The sequence below is a fragment of the Rhinolophus sinicus genome, linkage group LG07 (genome assembly GCF_036562045.2).
Source record: "Rhinolophus sinicus isolate RSC01 linkage group LG07, ASM3656204v1, whole genome shotgun sequence".
In the NCBI taxonomy this organism is placed as follows: Eukaryota; Metazoa; Chordata; class Mammalia; order Chiroptera; family Rhinolophidae; genus Rhinolophus; species Rhinolophus sinicus.
The window spans coordinates 24226460-24249259 of NC_133757.1; the positions used below are offsets into that span (position 1 = coordinate 24226460).

A 22800-nucleotide genomic window follows, 5' to 3' on the forward strand; every position below is an offset into this window, starting at 1 on the left:
AGAACAGGGAGGCCTTGTCCTAAGCCCCAGCCTTTCCTATGGCCTGCGCTGTCTGCAGTCAGCCACCTGTGAGATGAATGCAGATGACCGCACTCTGTCATCCCGGCTACCTCACCAGTCCCGGCTACCACCTGCCCTGTGATCTCCCCCCCACCCCCCGCCCGAGGTCTTGTACCTGGTCCATCTCAGGGAACGTGCTCAGTTTTCAGGAGCCAGATACCCCCTGCGGCCCACCCAAGGCCTCTGGAACTCCAAACTCACTATCTGACAGCTTGAGGCTCCCAAATTGCCTTAGGTTTTTACCACCACATGGCTTCGGCAAAGGAAGGGTCTTTTCTGTCCCTTGATGCCATCGTGCCCTAATGTTATACCAATATGAATCCCCCCGAGAGTCTTGGGGAAATGTGGGGTGAAACCAGGGTGGGACAGGGGCTTAGAAAAGTCCCAGGTACCAAGGTTAGTCATAGATGCTTTCACAAACATTGTCTTCCTGTGAGGTAGGTGAGACTGGTGTGCTCATCCTCGTGGTATGTCAGATAACGGGGCTCAGAGAGCTTACTGACATCAAACCACTGTTCTCCAGAGACCAAACAAACCTCTGTAATTGAAAGTTCACCAGCAGAAGCTAGAAATGGGAGGTGACCGGCCAGTCCTTCTGAAATCTAAGGCTTTTAATCAGAGACAAGCAGTTCACAGTGGACGTTCCTACTTACCTGGAGCATGGAGGATATGACCATAGGGAGCATGCTCAGGGGAAAGCGAAGGATATTGAAGAGGGTGATGGAGGTGAAGGCCTTTTCTGCATCCAAAATATTATGGCTATCCACCAGGACGTAAACTGAAAATGTGACCACAGATACCTGGAAAAGCAAGGTCATGAGCACTTTATTCCTAAAAGGGCTCACGCCGCCTTGTACTAAGTCTCAGGAACACAGTACATCAGTTACTGGAGTTAAAGGTATTTAGGGATTATCTCAAATTTCCCATGTTACAGATAAGAAAGCTGAGGAGGAGGAAAATCTTGCCTGAGACACAAACTCAATTAATTAATGGCATAGCTGGGAGCAGAGCTCGGGTCTCCTGGTTCCTATATCAGTGTTTCTTCTGCTATTGACTCACATGGCCTCCCCAAGAAGACAAGAAGCCCTCCTTGTCGTCCATACAAACCATTCCTGGATACCACATTCATGCCGAACATCCTAGCAACGTGCTCTGGGCTCCAAGACCACCAAATTGTACACAGGGGTGAAACTAGGGTTGGCGGCATGAGGTAAGAGTTAAAGAGAGGGGCAGAGTTCCCTGGATTTGGGGGTCAGGCCTAGATGTTTGGGGCAATCTATCTAGGACAGAGCTTTCTCTTACGGAAGCTGACCCCGCCCCCTGCCTCGTGTCACTCACCAGGATCGGAGTTAAGAATAAGAGAAACATCATCACAGACTGCATCTGCCCAAACGCCAGCAGGTTTTTGAGCTCTTTCTTCCGAATGTTGTGGACTTGGTTTTTGAATGAAGGTTCCCAAGCAAAATATTTCAGGATCTAATCGGATAAAAAAGAACACAGCTCACACTGTTACCCCAAAAGGACATCAAGTGCATCTCATCCACCCGGGTTGTAGGATATGCTCCCCAAAATTTGAAGGGGGGGTTGGTGTAGAAATCCAGATTATAAAGTATAATTACGAAAGGTGGCTTCTTTTTGTTGACAATCTATTACATACAAGACATTTTAAATACATTATTTGACTTCATCCCTATAACAATCGAAGTCTGCCCACCTCTCCGAGTTTGCCTGGGACTCAGGATTGCCCAGGACATGAGGCTTTCAGTGTAAACCTGGAAAATTCTGGGCAAACCAGGGAGAGTTAGTCCCCTACTTTTGTAGAATTATTGTGCCCATTTTAACAATAGGAAACAGGCAGAGGGAGGCTAAGCTTTGGTGCCCAAAGTCACCAAGCTAGCTAGTGGTAGAGTTGAGACTCAAAACCAAGTCTATTCAATTTTGCCACATTAGCAGGAAGGCAGCTCAGAGCTCTGTGTGAAGAAATATCAGAGCATTAAAAGGGGCCTATGTTTCATTTTCAAGAAGTTTAGGGTAATGCAAAATCAATGAATTCAAAACTATATATATATATATATATATATATATATATATATATATATATATATATATATATATATACACATATATATACATACACACACACACACACACACACACACACATAAGATCTTATTGGTCACCTTTGGAGGATGAAATGTATTATTTTGAAAACTTCGAAGAAAGCATTTATCCTTCCTATCCTGTACAAATATTATTTTAAGGTAATCAACTAGTTGATTAAGATAGTTCTTCTTCATAGAATTCCAACTATTCAATGACAAAGGAAAGACAGAACTAAAATATCACCCCTTCATAACTCCTAATGAAATAATAGATCAAGGCCATGATGAGCAGTGGCTGCTAAAACTTTTATGAGTGGTTTTTCAATCTTAGCTGCATATTAGATCACTTAGGAAGCTTTAAAAATATAGCATATGCCTGGGCCTCACCCCTAGAAAGTCTAATGTAATTGGTCTGAATTAGGGTTCAAGCCTTAGTGGATTTTACAAACATCCCAGGGGATTGAAACATGCTGCAAAGGCCACAAATCACTGTTCTAGGTGAAAGAAGGGCAGGAAACTTAATAAGGGGTGAATCGGTCTGACAAAGCCTGTACCCCGGCACATGCATCGTTACTGTAACATCCTTACTCTCCTACCCCCACCCCACCCTCCAAAAAAAAAAAAAAATCAAACCTAAATCTAATCAAGTTTTAGATCTACCTACCAATTTACAAGAAATACAGGAAAGAAGACAGCCTGGTTTCTCCAATCTGACCAAAATAAAAAGGCGGAGGGCAGGGACTACTATAGATTAAAAGCATTATTAACTAAGTGCCATGTGTGGATATTTTTTGAATCTTTATTCAAACTGATTAACAGTTTTTTAAAAAAGAGAGAGATGAAGGGGGCAATTGGGGAAATTTAATGGTACCAAAGAATGATTGTTTTTTTTTAGGTGTGATAATGGTATCTTTAGAAACAAAGTCTTTCTTTTAGAAATATATACAAGGTATTTACTAATGAAATGACAAGATAACCTGAGATTCTCTTTCAAATGATCCAGAAGGGCGTCAAGTGGAAATTGGAAGGGTAGAGATGAAACTAGTTAGGTTGTGCTGATAACTACTGGAGCTGGGCAATGTCCATGGGGGTTCATTATATCATTCTGTTTACTTTTGTGCACATTCGACAATTTATAAGGTAACGTAAAAACAAAAGAAACCATTTAAGGTAAATAAATACAAACCCAGGTTTAAAAGAGGGCCTGAGAGGGGTAGTAGGAGGAGATTTGTGGGTAGATGAATCAGGAGTCATGTGACACCCATGGGCCTAGGAGCAGGAGCTTCCACCAGGGCTCATTAAGGCCAAGTGCCCACTGCTTCTGTCATTGCACCCAGAGCGCCACCTACCCCTGGCTTCTCACCTTGATCCCACTGAGAATCTCATTCATGATCTTTAAACGTTTGTCTTTATTCTTCATATTTTTGACCTGCAAGGAAAAAGTAAAAACAAAACACACTTCCATATGAGAGTGTCCAGATTTGCCGCACATGTTAGGTCTCAGTGACATTTTTGGCTGTCACTTGGTAAGAACTTGAGGTGTCCAGTGATGGGATGTGTCTCTCCCACTCCCCTCTTTGCTCACTCTGTCTCTGCCACACCCACCTTCTTTCTGATTCTTGAAAGTGCCAAGCTCAGTTTTGCCTCCAGCCTTGGCCTAACTGTGCTTTTTTATTGGATTGTTTTTCTCAAGGCTTACTCCTTCTTGGTCAGGCTTGTGTTGTGCAGAGCCCAGCTGAAACGTCCCCTCCTCACAGAGGCCTCTCCTGACCCCATAATCTAAAACAGCCACCTAGTCAACTCACTATCACATCACCATTTAATTCTCTGCGTAGCAGGGTTGATTGCCAGGACTCAGGCTTAGTTTGGGTCCCTTGGGTGACTGCTGTGTGTAGTGGGTTTGTGTTGCTATGATGGGGAAACAGGGCCAATAATCACTGTTCTAAGAACAGCCCCATGGAGCAGGGTGGTAGAGGTATGTGCAGGGTCCCTGAGCAGCTGTTCTCTCTGCAATCAGGCTCTTTCCTCTGACATGAATGGAGATACAGTATATAAACCCAAAAAGTGGTCAGAAGATGAAAAGAGAACATAAAGAAAGCCAAGTTCATCTGGAATGCTGGAAAGTCTTCCAGCAGCTTTGCCTCACCCACACTCCCACCAAGAGTTAGAATAAAATAAGCGAAAGACTTTAGACTTTGAAGGAAGTCTATATATCCCCAGGGTGACTCTGTTTCTTTACCTGAATTGCCCTATTCTTGGTGGCGATTATACCATTAACTGGGATTAGGAGCAACATCAGCCCAACTCCCGCTAAAACCGAGGGTCCCAACTCTCTCCATAGGAAGAAGATGGATAGGGAGATCTGTAGAACATTTGACCACAGCAGGTGGATGAAGTTGGTCACGTCCATGAGCTTCTGGGCATCCACAGACATCAGGTTCACTGTTTCGCCAACGGTGTACTGCTTCCTGGCCCGGTTGGATAGGATCAGCGACTAAAGATAAAGATTGGGGTTGGAATCCATGGACAAGGCCAAGGATACTGGGGAGTAAAAGGGGAAACTCAAGAAGTGAGAACACAGCCAAAGGGTGGGCTCCCTATGGACACAATGTTTTCAAGGGGCTGTGTCTTCTTGCCTCCAAGTTTTACTAACAGTGTTCTCTCATTCTTGACCACTCTTTCCTTCTATTCCCACCTTCTCCAACCCCACGTCCCACCCCCACTTCATTGCTCACAAAATTCCTATTTATCTTTTAGTGTCAGCTTAGGTGGAACTTCTCCAGAGAAGACTTGCCTGACTTTCAAGCTTGGGTTGGATAGCCCTCCTATGTCCTGGGCTTACCCCTGTCATTACATATATCACATTGAGCTGTAATTGTTTTCTTTTTTCTATTTCTCTACCAGATGTAAACTCTGTGAGGACAAGGGCTACGTCCATTCATTTCACTACTGTATCACAGGGTACACAGTAGGGAACCAAATACTGAAAGATGGAACAAACGGAGGCATGAAGAAAGGAAGTGTGTATTGATTCTGGCCTTGCCGACTTTTGACGTGGCCCTGCTATTGGGAGCCATACTTTTATGAGGAGGTTGCAACCGCTCCCAAGCAGGACAGAGATCTTAGACTGGAGAGGAAAGCTGCAGAGTTCACACATTTGAAGCAAAATGACTTATTGTCAGGAATTTGCAGGCAATGTCTAGATATTTAAATCTCATAGTGTGAGCCTCCTGTTCTCATGTTAAAGAGATCAAAAGGCTGCCCAACAATGCCTTGCACAAATGCACCCACCTAAGGGACTTGTGTTGGGATGGGACTAAAACCCGCTTGCACTATACTCACCAAACTGCCACTGGTGGGCTGCACTTTCTTGGAGGAAGGAGAGCCTCCTTCTAATTGGTATATGGACTACGAGTGGCCCTAGATTTTTACCTCAGTACTTGTCCTAGAAGCTCTACTGGTATTTTAATCCATGAATACATTTTTCTTTGGCACATACAGGGGTTTTTTGGTTGTCCAGTAAAAAGGGGGAAATTTCTTAACATGTTAAGCCACCAACGTTCTGGAGAAATCAGTCCATTTCTAAGCCTCCCCTTTGGTAGGAAAAAAAAAAATCTTCAAGGTAATCACCATAAATCTCAATAAATCTCAATAAAGTGAAAAAGTTATCGATTTAGTCCCAATAGCCCTTGTCTGGGGGCAGGTCTTGGCTCTGATTGTAGGCATTGAAATGATCTAAGCCTTACTTCTCTGTAAGACAGGGATAATGCAATTACCTCACAGGACTGTGGGATGATAATGGATATGAAAAATGTTTCACAACATTTCATAAATGAAGCATTGTCTAAACATATGAAATTAGCCAATTTTAAATTCGATTTTAGTAGCAATGTTTATTTGAATGAAGGTGTCTTAAAGGCTCTATTTTATAATTCCCTTATGTATTGTCACCACTGCAAAACCTGGAATATGTATTAAGAATCAAAACAGTGGGAACGAATCATCACAATTGTAAAAGTGTGCATTCATAGAAATGGCTGAGACAGCCTGGTTAGTGACCTCATGTCCTGCAAACCAGCAGAAATCCAATCTCTCCAGAAGGAATAAGGTGATTAGAAAATTAATTTGGGGGAAGATAAATTCTAGTATGAGAGTTTCTGGAAGTTCAAAGGCTTTTGACCTAAAGACCTTTGGGTTACTTGTCTGGGCCTCTTGACGAATCATTATCTACTCAGGGAGGACAAAGACACATTGGCGTTTTAAGAGAGGAAAGCAAAGGAGAAAACCAGGAACTGTAATAGAGAAATCACTATAATGGAACTCTCTAGCAGTAGAAGAAAAAGAGGAAGAAGAGGCAATTATTTGATGTTTTGACCTATGAAAAGTCCTACCCCTCATGTGTGAATTTTCTCCTCGGGTTTATAGTCACTGATTGTAACTGTTTTATTTTCATTTCTTTCTTTTTTAATTGAGATATCACTGACTTTATTTTCTTTCTTAAGGGACAACATGAGAATTCATCTTGGTATCTAGGATATAAGGAAAATACAATTGCCTTGAGAAAGTTACACGTTACAAGCAGCGTATCAAAGGGAAGAAGAGCAAAATCACCTCAAGGAGATGGAAAAGCTCGCAAGTCTGCAGAACTCAGTGTAAGCAGAGTGAATGTATTTACAAACTGAACAAACGAGTCAGGCAGAGGAGGGCTTGGTCAGCCACAACAGATTTAGAAAAAGAAGTTGCTGGCATAAGTGGGTCCCTGAGGCAACCCAAGGCTCAGGGACTCATTTCAGCAGGGGAGACGGCAAAATTATCATTTGACATGGACGCACCAGGTCTCATGAGTGCAGTTTCATGAAGTATTGGGTTTAAATGTAAATGTTGGTAGTTTTAAGAGTCTGCCCCTCGCCAGCTTGTTCTGACTTTATGTTCTTTCCCAACATATTTCCACCTTGTCTAGGGAGGTAGGAAAAGAGAGACAGATATGCAAGCCTTCAAGGTGGAGAGGCAGATCCTGGGCCAAGAACAGCTTGCCAGCTTTTCTCTGGAGCGCATCCCCCACACCCTATGTCTACATACACACTTTTCATATTTTCATTTCCAAAGGAACATCGAAAGAAGGCTATATGGTTAATCAAAATCAAATGCTGAGGTCATTTATCATTTCTATCAAATTTTCCTCAATCTTGGAATAAATGCCCACGTTTACTAAGGGGATTTTCTTTGGTGATGCTGACAAATGCCCTTACCTTTTTATATACAGAAGCCATGATGGTTGTCCGTACATTTATACCCAGCATGAAGCACAGTTGAAAGTAATACTGAAGGCAAAGAGACTGGATGAGGGCCACGATGAATAAGAGGATTGAATAGAGATATCCAGTCCACAAATAGGTGTCAGGGTCATTTGCGAAGGAGATCAGCAATCTGCCAGAGCAAAGAAGTAATGCCTATCAAGCCTCTGCCTCCTCACCGTCCTTGCATCGCCAGCTACTCCACCCTACCTCATAGGTAAAAAAAGTAACCAGAATTCCAATGCTCTTGGAAGACTGAGAGCCACAGTCATGCCAGCCCTCTTGCTTTGGCTCGGAGATGAGCAGCAAGAGCCTAGAGTGGATGACCCATGGCTGTGAGAAGGGATAATGAATGTTCCATGGAGCTGCCACTGCAATGCTTTGTCCCTGTCTCCCCACAACCCCTGGTAAAAGAGGCTGTGTGGGCAAAGCGATTTGTTCCCAGACAACGCAAGCCTGGAAAGGAATTAGGACACGTATGCAGCACGAGTTAGAAGGGCTTCCCTTGGAGAATAGTTCATCCCATAGATCCCAGGGGCATGTACAGTCTGTCATGATTAACCTGAACCTTCCATTGAAGGCGGTGACTGCGAAACGATGAGGTCACAGACACGAGGTACCAGGCTCCCCTGGGATATGCTGCCCCTCTCTTGGATGTGGCTCAGCCCACAGCAGTTCTGTTTAACACACAGAGCCCCTAACAAGTACCTGTCTTCCTGTGGTGGGGGGGGCATGGGCAACATGGCAAAGAGGGAGGCTAAAGTACGTATCATCTTAGATTTTGAAAGCTGCCTTGCCCGTTTCATGAATACAACGCTGTGAGGTGGAAGAAAATTATGAGCATTTAAAAAACGGGAATTTAATAATAAGCTCCCGCCTGCATCAACAAGTGGCCAAAAGGAGAGTGGCCGCGAAGGTCCTGAGGCAAGCCCAGACTCGGGGACTCACTTGAGCAGCTGAGGATTCAGAAACATGAGGATGTCATGCACTAGCTTGAGCAGGAAAGACTTCAGGAGTATGAGGTAGAAGGTTTTGAAGAGGGTCTTGACCAACCAGGACTTGGGAAAGTCTTCTGTCGTCCCAGACTTCTTTTTTTTCTTTTTAGCTTCCTCCTAGGCATGAAACCAAACAACAACGGAGTCCACAGAGCTGTGGATGTAAGACTTTGTCCTGCACCGAACAGCTCCAGGGTGTTAAGCCCCTGAGCCCAGTTGCCTGTTTTGTACAGGGTTTGGTGACACACAGTGGCTCTCAATAAATATTTTCAAGTGAAAAAGTAAATGAATTAACTGCTAATGCTAAATCCCACTAAGGTACAAATTCTAGTCATGCTAAGGTATTATTTTATCTTTCTATTTTTAAAAGCATTTTATTATAGAAAATTTCAAATATACCCCAAAAGAGAGCAAATAGTACATTATACCCCCATGAATCCATCACAAAGGTTATCAGTATTGTGAATCCTACTAATAACATGAAATGCACTGCAAAGTATAAAGTGGTGTAAAAAATGTGAGCACAAAAATCCCCAGGACACTGATGTCCTCTTGCCTGAGACGTACAGCACATTCACACAGACCCTCATGGGAAAGTTACCAGGACAAGGACATCTTGGCTTTGACTCTGGTTCTTGGTCAGGCCATCCAGCCTGGCTCCAGAGTTCCACTGGGAGTTCTTCTGCTGCCTTCTCTGGAATGCCCGCCTGGCCTTGGGCAGCTCTCTTGCCATGCACGTTTCAAATTTGCTGACCAGTGTTGTGGTTTTAATCTCTTCATCAACATCCCAGATATCTTCAAGTGTCAGAGGTCGCTTGTAGCTTTTCAGAATAATGCTGAAACAAGAGTGACCCACAAGCTGGGACCCCACAGGCTGGGTCACAGGCTGTCTCCCTGATGCCTCTATCAAAACCTGCCTCCCAGTTCCGGGATGGAGGGACAGAAGAATGGGACTTCTCCCTTGTCCCACCAGCCCATCTCCTGACCCTTTGAACTTGACAGAGTGGGGAGAGCAGGAAAGGGATCGGGTGGGGATGACAGAAGGTGATAGAAGAAAAGAGAAAGGGAAGGGACGGGGCACTACTGAATTAAGAGCCAAAAGAGCATCACTGCCCCCTGCTCCTTCCTCCTCAAACACTGGCTGCCTCTCTGCTGCTCCATCATCTCCTTGAGGCTGCCTCCGTACTTTCTCTCTAGATCAGGGCTCCTCAACCTCAGATTTGAGGATATGGATGGAAAATAAATCACATCTTTATTTTTAATAGCTTCTAATCGATATTTAGCCTTTCCTTCTAATATGAGGGTACAGAACCAGCCAGAGTTGTAAAAAGGAGCAACTGTACTTTTGTCACTGGGAGAAATCACAGATGTTTTCATGGCTCTGTCATACTCATTACTACTTTGTATGGTCATTATTAGACCCATCACTAGGTCTTGTTATTTAATACATTAATAAAGAAGCACTTGTATTACTATAGCACTCATTTGGGTTTTTTATTTATTTTTATTTTTATTTTTTTTAACTTTTTTTAAAAATTAGTTTCAGGTGTCATTGGTTTTTTTAAAAAAATAATTTAGGTAATTATATTTCAGTATATTTGTTTTCCTTTATAATCCCATGTCTTTTATTTTATGCATTTAAAATATTATTTGAGAAGGGATTCATGGGTGATACCAGCCGAAAGGGTCCATGGAACCACAAAGGACAAGAACGCCTGCTCCAGCTCTTCCGGAAGCCCAGGCCAGCTGTTTCATCCCTTACCTTCCAAGGCTGTGCCACAGTGCCTGCCCCCACATTTCCCCTTTCCAGCCCTACTCTCTCCTTTTCTTACTGTCCTACCTTATCTCCACGGAACCCCCAGACTACCAAAAGCAAATCTTCCTCCATCTTCTCTCAGCCTCCCAATCTGCCTGGTGAAGGAACTAAACTACATTGATCTGTAAGTTTTAACATTCTCTGACTCTGACTAAATAGAGGAGAAATGGAGGCCACAGGAGGCATTTTTAAAAATTAAGATTTCTACCACTTTCAGAAGAGCGAGGGGGTAGAGATAGAGACGACCCATTCTTCAGGCATTTCCTACCTGTCATACCAACAAAAGGTAATGCGACTCAGAAATGAAGCCGTGAGTGATGGATTCTGCAAGACAGACAAAAAATTAGAAAGTAAATCAATTGGAAATAGGAACTCTATGGGCTCTAAAATCGGAAATGGATATAATGTTGTGCTGGAAACTAGATATGATACAGAAGTCAGCTGGCCAACATGTGTGTTTATTTAGCGACTGCAAGGTCACCAGTTGAATGATAATCAGAAATTCGGGCAGAGAGGTACGGATTAAATGTCTATGCTAAAGATTGGCGGGTCAATGTAAAAGTTAATACTTTTATACTCTAGTCACCTTCTGTTTTCTTATGTCATAAAATGGTCTATACTATTGTACTCTGGGCTTAGGGGACCTCCGTGAGACAGCTCAAAGTTACATTTGTCAAGGTGCCATTCAATTAAATAACCTATGAGGTGTAGATTTAGAGTCTCACATTTGATGAGTCATCTTTTTCGGAAAATGCTGAAAGGATCAAGATGAGGATTTGGAATGCATAGCAGATGAAGAACAGGCAGGAATAGGCCAGATTGTAATTGCTGCCCTATGGGAAAAACAAAAACAAAAACAAAAAAAAAGAGAAAATCAGCCTTTTATCCAAATTAAGTCTAAACTTGTGATTAAAGCCTATATCAAATCCCCTAAACACAGTTCTATCCTGGAGCTCAACTTATTTTATGCCATTGGCTCTGACTTAGAAGTTGCCCGACAGTTTTTCCTCATGTCACCCTCTCTGTCCTCCTTACCTGTAAGAGCATCCGGATCAGAGTTTGGAATTGGAACGTGCCACAGAGTATTGAAAGAATCCAGAACAGAGACAGGAACCAAGAGTCCTTCTGCACACACCATCGCCTGCTGTGCTGGATCACCAAAACCAGGAGCTAGAGAGAAATTCACATCAAGTTTGGAAAAATACAACCACTAGCCAAGGACAAGAGCCAAAAAGCATGCCAGAAAACAGGAAGAAAGGAGGGCCGAAGGAGGAAATTGTTGTACCTAATCTGGCCAAGCAGAAAGCACACAAATGCCAAACTAGATTTCCTCCCTGACACCATCCAACTTTCTCTTTCAGGGCCTCTGTGCTCTTCCTGGGACCCCTTTCCCCACGCCATCTCTGTTCAACCATACTTGGGTGGGGAGCTAGCCAAGAACGGAGAGGGTCACCATCTGCATTTTAGTGGAGGTACTTAGGGAGCTAGAAAAATCTTTTCAAGACCCAAGGAAATTAACTTCAGGTACTACCATAGTCAGCTGCGGGAGGCAGATTCTGCTGGATAGGTATGAGGTGACTGTATCATGATTTTCTAATAATATCAGACTAAGCAATTAATAAAAGCAACTTGCCTTGTAACATCTCACTTGGATATAAGTAATTAAATGTTAGTTTCCTAAACCCAGTGCTATGCTAGTAAACTAGCATTCTGGAAGAAAAAAATAAAAGCTATGATATGCAGTATTTGCCAATTTCTGTGGTATATATTCCCCCACTGTGGTAGATTTCAAGTTCCAGCATGTCACTAGACACAGGGGTAAAAAGATACACACAGTCAGCTCTGTGAGCCAACTACAGCATACCACTGCCTAACCCCGCCCTTGTTTTATAATCGCGTTAAACGACGATGCCTGCAGGGGCCAGGCAGACATGGTACTGAGTGAAATGAGTGTGGGGTCAGTACTGAGCGCATGCCTGGTGTAATGGGGGCGGGAAACGGCGACTCAAGCCTAGCTGACCGTTGCCCTGTGGGAAGGCAGGCCCATACTTGCCAGACATTCTGATTTTTTAAGAAAGACTGGAAACCCAGATAAAAATGAGGCATCTTCCTGTTTTAAACTGATGGCATCTACTTCATTGGATAGCATCCCCGTCAAAAAACACGTGCTTATAGAAGAAACGTCTGTCATCAAGTTTATATGAACAACTCTAGACTCAGTGATCTATTGATTAGAGTCTACAATCAATCAATTTAAAACTAATATTTATAGCATTTAAGAAAATTCTTTTGTATTAAGAAACTTGAATTTCATGTATGCTCTTTAGGTGGCAAGATATGAAGGCATAAGATACATATCTTAGTCATTAATGCTAGCACTTACCCTAGGGAGAATGCTCTATAAACTAGCATTCCAAAGAAGATGAAAAGCTAAAATTTGTCTCACCCCCATTATAATCAACCTTTGTCTCATCGTAGGTCCTTGAAAAAGGCAGATGAAATTAGATTTAATTTCATTCTAAAAAAGTACATTTCAGCTAGATGACTATGAGCAGAGAGAAGATAAACAGGGCAGAAGTGGTGATGGGCCTTACCCATGTGCCCAGGTAGAGACTGGGATTGGTATATCGAATGGCGGGGACTGTGGTTTGCCCAGAGTCTTCTGTGAGTACCAGGGCCAGCTCTATGGCTGCTAGAATAAGAAGAAACCCAACAAGCACCTGAGAAAGGAAAAAGACCACAGTTAGGAAGATATAATTCTTTAGAATAAAATGGTTTCCAGTAACACATGGTAAAAATGGTATTCAGTGATTCAGATGACACACTCAATAAATATTTCAGGCATAAATGGATGCGTGTAGTTCAAACAATGGGATGCAGTTCAACGTATGCTGTAAGTGTTTCTGAGGAATGTTGAGTGCGATGGTTTTAAAATGTGCCCTTTAATATGCTTCCCTTCAAAAAGCAGAGCTTAGTTTCCCTTCTGTGGGCTGGACTTAGTGACATGCTTCTAATGAATAGGATACGGTGGAAGTGACAGTGTGTGACTTCCAAGACCAGGTCACAGAAAACAATGTGGCTTCCTCCTTGTTCTCTGTCTTAGATCACTCACTGCAGGGAAAGCCACCAGCCCCAGCATGAGGACATTTAAGTAGCTCTGTGGACAGGTCCTCTTGATAAGGGACTGAGTCTCCTGCCAACAACCACGTGAGTGAGTCATCTTAGACTCAGATCCTCTAGCCACAATCAAAACTCTACATGACCTTCGTCCCAGCTTATTAACTATAACCTCCTTCATGAGAGATCCTGAAGCAGAACTCAGATAAGCTGCTCCCATACTCCTCACGCAGGGAAACTGTGAGATAAAAACCATTTATTTTTAAACTGCTAAATTTGGGCATAATTTCATACACAGCAATAGATAACTTATACAATAGATTTAAGAGGGTGATCCCCCCCACCTTGGGTTGGTACTATTACCTTTCTTTGGTCCTTAGTCCCAGCCTTTCCCCCCATAACCTTTGAAGTTAATATTGCAAATGATTGCAGCTATGTCATCCTAAGATGACTCCAAGCCAAACAATATTTGTCGTATGAGTACACGAGATATGATACATATTGTATTATTCTAAAGTACCACCCCTACCCATCAAGATGGAAAATTACTACTTCTGCTGAGGAGCTCCACTCATATCTCAGCCCTCAAAATGAGGATCTTTTGTACTATCTTGCCTACCCTCGTCCCTTTCTACTCCCATCTTTTTTTTTTTCTTTTTTTTTTTTTTCCTTTTTTTATTAAATTTATTGGGGTGACAATTGTTAGTAAAATTACATAGATTTCAGGTGTACAATTCTGTATTACATCATCTATAAATCCCATTGTGTGTTCATCACCCAGAGTCAGTTCTCCTTCCATCACCATATATTCGATCCCCCTTACTCTCATCTCCCACCCCCCACCCCCCGCCCCCATCTTATCTTTACTCATTCCCATGTCTTGTTCATCCAGAATGCCTCAGGCAGAGATACTGGGCCCTTTGTAATGAGAACCAGCCGAGGAAAACAAATGCACCTTTACCTAACAGGACCAGTGCTACTGGTTAGCAAAGCATAGAGTCAAAGACAGGTTAATAAGGGAAATGCATTTTTCTCAAGTATGTAACACACTACACAGTATTGTACTTTCCTCACATGAAACTATGAATCTTTTTTTTTTTTTTTTTTGAAAAAATAATAGCTTTTGAAGTGGTAAGTTATGTTTGCCTTTAGGTCAATTAGGAAATAAAAAAGAATAAGCTGGAGCGAAAGCACCCACCCTTGAGGATGACTAGATAAAGAGAACACCAACCAGCAGACCAGTCCCCAGGCCAAGGAAAAGGAGGGGCCTTGCCACGGGCTTACATATATTAAACTCTGTACAAATTGATTAGAAACACACCAAGAAACCCATATCAAAAAGGATCAATGTATGTTATAAAGAACTCCTACAAAGCAATTTATAGAAAACAACAAACTAACCAGCAAATGCAAAAAAATAGAATATAAATGATAATTTAAAGAAAAAGAAACACAAAAGTCTTCTAAACATATGAAAAGATGTTTAACTTCACTCATATGAGAGTGCAATTTCAAATTATGACTTACCACTTTTTACTTAACTGATTAGCAAATATCAAAACGTTTGATAATAAAAAGTTGGTGAGATGGAGGAAAAATCTCGATGGAGGGGAATTTATACTATCTATAAAAATTTTGAGTCCACATACCCTTAATCCAGTAATTTCATTTCTAGGAGTTTATCTTTTAGACACACTCATATGTACAAAGCTATTTATTGCAGCATTACTTATGATCGCAGAAAGCTGGAAACCACATAAATTTCTATCATTTAGACACATAAGTTATGGTACATCCAAATAACAGCGTCTCAAGTAGTCAATAAAAAGAAAGAAGCAGATCTTTATGTGCTAAAAATGGAAGGCTCTCCAAGACGCAGAGAATGTACATAAGACATAAGCATTTGTGGGGAAAAAATATACTTGTATGTAGGTAGGTATTTGTACAAACATGAGTTGTTTATTTCTAGAACTGGTATTGATGATTGCCAACTCAAACAGGAATTAGTGACTAGAGTATCATGCACCCTTTTGTACCTTTTAAATTTTGTAACCCTCGGGGCGGCCAGTTGGTTCAATGGTTAGAGCACAGTACTCATAACACCAAGGTCGCCAGTTGGATTCCCACATGGGCCAATGAGCTGTGCCCTCCACAACTAGATTGAAAACGACTTGACTTGGAGCTGATGAGTTCTGGAAAAACACATTGTTCCCCAATATTTCCCAATAAAAGAATTTTTAAAAATTTTGTAACCCTCTGTAAATTATCTATTCAAAAGATATAAAGTTAAATACACTAAAACCTCTATTTTAAAAAGTGAGCAAGGGATGTCAACAGACAAGTCACAAATTAAGAAATATTCTTAACAAATTTTAAAATAATCAATTGCATTAGTATCTACAGAAATGCAAAGTAAAACAATAGGATGACATTTTTGGATATAAAGTTAAAGAAAAATAGAAGACATAATGCTAGCGAGAGTGCAGAGAAATGCACTTTAATGTAGTTTTGGTGATACTATAAATTGTCAGAAAAACTTGCTAGATTATAAAAAGTTTCCAGTACATTTCAAAAGCTTTAAACTGTTCATATACTTTGATACAGTAATTCTACTTCTAGAAATCTATGCTGAGGAAATAATATGAATTACGGACAAAAATTTATTCACAAGAATGTTAGCTGGAGTCTCGTTTTTAATAGTAAAGAATTTATAAAACCTAAAATATCCCAAAACAGTGGTGGAGGAGTTTGTTGAGAGGAGTTAACATTGTCAGGGTTGTTAAAATAAGTTATGGTATTCTCATGTGATGAATATTTTTAAAACATAATTAAACTTATTGTATGTGCAATTTTGTAGTCATTGAAATCATGTTTAAGAATAATGTTAACACTGGGAAATGCTTTTTATATCATCTCAAACAAAAAAAAGTAGACTACAAAATTGCACATACAATAAGTTTAATTATGTTTTAAAAATATTCATAGAAAAAGACAGGAGTTTCCAGTCCAAGATGTCAGGTTTAGTACACTTGTTTATCTCCCATCCTTCCCCATCCCATTGAAATGATGGTACAGTGTCCAAGAAATAAATCCATAATAGCACTGAGAATATGAATGAAGAAGAGTGAACTCAGTAAACCAGCTAAGTTTTATTAATAGAAGACAAAAAAGCAAACGTGTCAACAGTGACAGGTAAAAGCAGAGAAAACCATGGCCCAAAACACACACAAGAAAAAGCCGCAGTGAAAGGGGAGCCTGAGATAGACATTACCTACCAACTGCTGTGCTGGTATCTTCTGTCTGTCCCGCCAGATTTACTCTCTACTTTTGTCCTTTCAAGCCTAGAGTGGTAACACTTTGCTGCTAAGCTCCAGGTCCCTTTGTAAATAAAATCTCCTCATATTATCCTGCTTTGCCTCAACTATCTGTTTCCTGTTGGGACTCTGACTGGTAGAGCTGCCTCCTCAAAGCTATTCTTTTCCTCCTAACAGACCCCACGCCCCCGACCCCTTTGTAAAATATCTGCCTTACTCAGCTCAGCCATATGCTTGGGTGGAAGCTGGACCTATTTCCAATCCTACGAGGTGAATTAAAACCAGTCATGATGGTCCCATTTCCCTGGCCTGTGACACATTAGCCAAGGACACAATATCCCAATTAAAACTCGGGCAAATTGGGCGGCTGGTTCGCTCAGTTGGTTAGAGCATGGTGCGGTGCTCTTAGCAACAAGGTTGCCGGTTCGATCCCCACATGGGCCACTGTGAGCTGCGCCCTCCACAACTAGATTGAAACAACTACTTAACTTGGAGCTGATGGGTCCTGGAAAAACACACTTAAAAATAAATTTAAAAAGCAAAAAAAAAAAAAGGGGGGGGCAAAGAGTTTATTCAAATAGCACATTTCTCCAAAGAAGGTATACAAATGGCCAAAAGCATATGAAAAGATGCTCAACAACACTAGTCATTAAAGAACTGCAAATCAAAACCACAATAAGATACCACTTCACACCTACTAGGATAGCTACAATAAAAAAGATGGATGATAACAAGTATTGTTGAGGATGAGTATAGTAGCTCCCCCTTATCTTCACAGGGGGATATGTTCCTAGATCCCAGTGGATGCCTAAAACTGCAGATAGTACCGAATCCTATATGTACTATTTTTTTTTGTATACATACATACACTTTATGGCTTCTCTTTATCATATCTGAACTGCCAGCATCACTACTCTTGCATTTTGGGGCCATTATTAAGTAAAATAAGGGTGACTCTACATAAGCACTGCGATACCGCAACAGTCCGATCTAATAACCCAGGTGGCAAACGGGTGGATAGCATATACAGCGTTTGTCACTAAGTGACAAACGGGTGGATACCATATACAGCGTGGGTACGCTGGACAAATGGAGGATTCATGTCCTGGGTGGGTCAGAGATGAACACAAGAGATTTCTTCGTGTTATTCAGAATGATACACAATTTAAAACTTATGAATAGTTCACTTCTAGAATTTTCCATTTGGTATTTTCAGACCATGGTTGACCACAGGTAACTGAAACTGTGAAAAGCAAAACCACAGATAAGGGTGTACTATTGTGTTAGAAACTCATACATTAGTGGCAGAAATATAAAAGGGTGCAGCCACTTTGGAAAACAGTTTGGCAGTTCCTCAAAATATAGAGTTACCATATGACTCAGCAATTCTACTCCTAAGTATATACCCCCAAAAAATGAAACCCTATGTCTGCTCAAAAACTTATACACAAATGTTCCTAACATCATTATTCAAAGTAGACAAAAAATAGAAACAACCCAAATGTCCATCAACTGGTGACTAAATAAACAAAATACAGTATACCCACAGAATGGTATGTTACTTAGCCATAAAAAGGAATGAAATATTGGTACAAGCTACAACATGGATGAACCTTGAAAACATAATGCTAAATGAAAGAAGCCAGATACAAAAGGCCACATATTATCTTTGCATTTATATATGAATTATCCAGACTAGGCATATACAGAGACCAAACGCAGGTCTGTGATTGCCAGGGGATAAGGGTGGAGGGAACAGGGAATGAGTGTTTAATGGGAACAAGGTTTACATTTAGTGAGATGAAAAAGTCCTGGCACTAGGCAGTGGTGATGACTGCACAACATTGTGAATGTATTTAATGCCACTGAATTGTATGCTTTAAAATGGCTAAAATGGTAACTTCTATCTTACAAGTACTTTACTACAATAAAAAAAACTTTCAATAAAAGGAAGTGCTGATTCATGCTACAACATGCGTAAATCTTGAAAACCTTACACTAGATGAAATAAGTCAGATACTAAAAGCTACATATTGCATAATTCCAAGTATGTAAAATGTCCTGAATAAGCAAATTCATAGATATAGAAAGTAGATTAGTAGTTGCCAGGGACTGGGGGAGAGGGGAGAGGGAATACGGTGTTCCTGCTTAACAGGTACAGGATTTCTTCTGGGATGACAATATTTTGGAATTAGATAGTGGTGATGGTCACAAAATTAGTGAGTACGCTAAAAACCACTGAATGATACACTTTAAACAGGTGACTCTTATGGTATGTGGGTTATATCACAAGAAAGCTATTTTTTTTTAAATGATGCGGAAGGGCCCCTGCACCCTTTACCTGCCTCTGGACGCTGGCCTGAGGGTGTAACGCCTGGAGCTGCGGCAGCCATCCTGTAGGCATGTGCTAGCTTGGTACCTGACTTGCTTTGCCGAGGTTATCAGACGCACATGATCAGCCACCTGTTGATATTGTTGAGCTGCTACCTTAACAAATCCTGGAACCTCACTACCTCTGGACTTCTTATTATATAAGATGTTTATTATTTAAACCAATACATGTGACTTGGAGGCGAGAGAGTCTCAACTGATATAAATCTATTATTTGTAGTCAGCCCTGACAGCACGTAAGAATGGGAAACAAGACAGAAATCAGAGTCTTAATTGAAGTTCTGTGTAAGTCCAGACAATGACCCAGGACTCTCAGGTAACAGGCAGTCTTCCTTTCAAGAAGAGGGCAGCGGCAGAAGCAGACATGTAGTGGAAAAGGGACCTACTCCAGCCACATGTGCTCAGATGAACAAACAGAACACTAAGAGCCACCAGACAGCAGAGAAAAAACAATACTAGCAAAGAAGATAGCCAAGATAATTAAACAAAACAATGATTCTAGGATGAGACAAACAGAAATGATTGCATGAACAGAAGAGAATTTTAAATTATTTTAAAATTAATGTCCTAAGAGAGATAAGAGAAGTAATAGGTTTCTATTTAAACGTTAAGTATATTCAGAAATTAAGAAGAATCCTTAGAAATCAAACCCATGATCGCTAAAATAAAGGCTCTTTAAGACAACCAGAAGAAAAAATTGAGGACATCTTTCAGAACACTGGGGGAAAGGGAAAAGAAATTTTAAAGAGAGAGAGAGAGAGAGAAGTTGAGAAGGAGGATCAATTCAGAGGGTCCAATTCAGAGAAATGGAATTTCAAAATTAGAGGAAAAAATGAAAGGAGTAATATATGAAAATGTCTCAGAGATAAGAAAGACATGAGTTCTTAGGCTGAAAGTGTAGAATCCATTGAATGAAAAAAGATCCATGTAAACAGACTCATGAAATCTCAGGACATCAAGAATAAAGAGGATAAAAGCTTCTAGAGAGGATAACAAGGGATGAGAAAAACCCTAATTTGGTAGCACAGGATGGTGGGGAACAATAGAGTGACATTTTCAAAGTTAAAAAAAAAACACTGGTTGTTGAAGCTAACAGTTCATATCCAGATGAACATTTTCAGAAAGACTGAGAGATTTTAGTGTTGCTCTTTCTGAAAATTTTATTTGAGGATATTCTCCAGATGCAAGAAATTTGAAGACACTAATCCTCTCCTCTTAAAGAGGCATCAAGATGTAGAGTCTATAATTGATGGCAGAATAGTTTTAGGTATAAAGGTAACCAACAAGAGAACTGAAAATAATCATATAAAATCAAAAGACGACTGAGAGAAAGAGCAGGAGAGTAAAAGGAAGCTGGGAGTGGGTCATGAGCTAAATTCCTTCTTTCAGAGAGGGCAGAAATAGATCTTTTTGGAAACTGATAAATCAAGAAATACAGGTATAAACACATTATTTGCAGATATGGAGATAGCCATCAAAATCATCTTACTTGGGGCCCTGGGCAGTGGGACTGGCAGGTAGGGAGGTGAGAAAGAGAATTTAGCTTCTCTCTCTCTCTCTCTCTCTCTCTCTCTCTCTCTCTCTCTCTCTCTCTCTCTCTCTCTCCCTCTTTCTCTCTCTCCCTCCCTTCTTTCCTTCCTTTCTTTCTTTTCAAAGACAGTGGAAGGAAACATACCAAAATGTTAACAGGAGTCTATCAGAGTGATACAATTATCAACGGATTTAATTTTCTTCCCATTTCCTTAGAGTCTCCAAACTTTCTACAATAACCATGCATTATTTTTATACTCAGAAACATACACAAGGTTTTCTTATTTAGGACAAGGGAAATCTTGTGGTTGTTTAATGATTACCAAATCCTTAGTAGTCTTTGCCCTCAACCTCTGATTTATTGGAGGAGCTTCAAGCGCACACAGGACTTTACTACACTCAACTTCTTAAGGAGATACAATCTCACTGGTATTAAAAAAGAAAGGAGGGTGGTGTGGCCACATTTAATGTCTCCCCATCTCTGGACGGTCCTCCTTTCCCCAGCACTTTCGGAATGATAGAGCACTCTGGTTGAATCTTCTACCCATTACCAAGAGCGTCTACATCCACCACTTCCCTGGCAGACAAATGTCTAACTTCAATTTCAGTATTTTCAGCGATCATATCCCCCAACAGTCCATTTTCTTGTCGGACAGTTCTTTTTATTAGAAAGTTCTTCTGTATGTTTAGCCAAACTCAACTCCCTGGAACAACCCCCACCCACTTACCTTGATCTTGCTCTCGGAAACTTTTCAGAACAAGCCAGGCAATCTGGTACACATCTGCCAACACTTGAAGATGATTCCCACATCTCATGGGCTGAACACCACGCTCATTTTTGCTGCACATCTTGCTGGCACCTCAGCACTTCTAAAACCTCTAAAACCAAATTCCCCTTTTGCTTCCCTGGGACTGATCATGAGCTCATTCATTCATTCATTCATTCATTCATTCATTCATTCATTCATTCATTTACCTGCTGTGCATTGGGTCCTTTCAGTAAGGATCACCTTTAAACAAATAAACTTAGAGTTTCTCTCACCAGCTTGGTCAAACAAAGTGACTTAGTTCAGATGACATAAACACTGCACTAGTGACAAAACAAGAAATGCAGTGACAACAGTTCAGAAGAGCCAGTGAGGAACAAAGCGTCCAAAGGCAGGTAGAAGAGGAAGCAGAGAAATAAAATCAAGTTGAGGGGAAGGCTCTCATAGAGGAAGTGAAGTTTTACTTTATGAGGACTTATACTTCCAACTTTTCCAGAGAAGACCCTATTTTGGAATTTTTAAGAGGAAGGCAATCTGTGTCTGTCACTCTCAGGAGGGAGGACAAAAAAGTAAAGTATAAATTATAATTAGAGCTCCCGAGACTATGAGAAAAGGTGAATGGAGTATTATTCACTACGGGGCAGGTAGTGAATACGTTGCTAATACGTTGCTTTTCTTTTCTCCATAGAGCTTTGTGTTTATAAAAGTTAAACAAAATGTGATATATCTATACAGTGGACTATAATTCAGCCATAATAAGGAATGAAATACTTATAAATGCTACAAACATAGATGAACCTCGAAAACCTTATGCTAAATGAAAGAAGCCAATCATAAAATACCACCTATTACTATATGATGCCATTCATATGAAATAGAACAGGGAAACTATAGAGACAGAAAGTAGATTAGTGATTGCTTAGAGATAAGAGGGATGGGGAGAAAACGGGGTTTTTTTTGAGGGAATGAAAATGTTATAGGGGCCGGCCCGGTGGCTCAGGTAGCTGGAGCTCTGTGCTCCTAACTCTGAAGGCTGCCAGTTCGATTCCCACATTGGCCAGTGGGCTCTCAACCACAAGGCTGCCAGTTCGATTCCTCGAGTCCCGCAAGGGATGGTGGGCTCGGCCCCCTGTAACTAAGATTGAACACGGCACCTTGAGCTGAGCTGCCTCCCGAATGGCTCAGTTGGTTGGAGCGCGGGCTCTCAACCACAAGGTTGCCCGTTCGATTCCTCGACTCCTGCAAAGGATGGTGGGCTGCGTCCCCTGCAACTAACACCGGCAATTGGACCTAGAGTTGAAAGGCACCCTCCACAACTAAGATTGAAAGGACAATAACTTCACTTGAAAAAAAGTCCTGGAAGTACACACTGTTCCCCAATAAAGTCCTGTTCCCCTTCCCCAATAAAATCTTT

At 41.2% G+C, this 22800-nt stretch overlaps 1 protein-coding gene across 1 annotated transcript in view; it reads right to left on the reverse strand.

Annotated features, from left to right (window-relative positions):
• The window catches only part of ABCC2 (ATP binding cassette subfamily C member 2), a 55733-nt gene that overhangs the window by 29736 nt on the left and 3197 nt on the right, over positions 1-22800 (reverse strand). The window contains exons 3-13 of the mRNA XM_019724878.2: positions 12862-12987; positions 11303-11437; positions 10993-11100; positions 10536-10591; positions 9053-9287; positions 8405-8568; positions 7412-7589; positions 4402-4656; positions 3526-3591; positions 1399-1536; positions 714-860 (exon numbers count right to left, since the gene is read on the reverse strand). Coding sequence (XP_019580437.2) covers positions 714-860; positions 1399-1536; positions 3526-3591; positions 4402-4656; positions 7412-7589; positions 8405-8568; positions 9053-9287; positions 10536-10591; positions 10993-11100; positions 11303-11437; positions 12862-12987 — 1608 coding nt within the window. The remainder of the gene's footprint in view (positions 1-713; positions 861-1398; positions 1537-3525; positions 3592-4401; positions 4657-7411; positions 7590-8404; positions 8569-9052; positions 9288-10535; positions 10592-10992; positions 11101-11302; positions 11438-12861; positions 12988-22800) is intronic.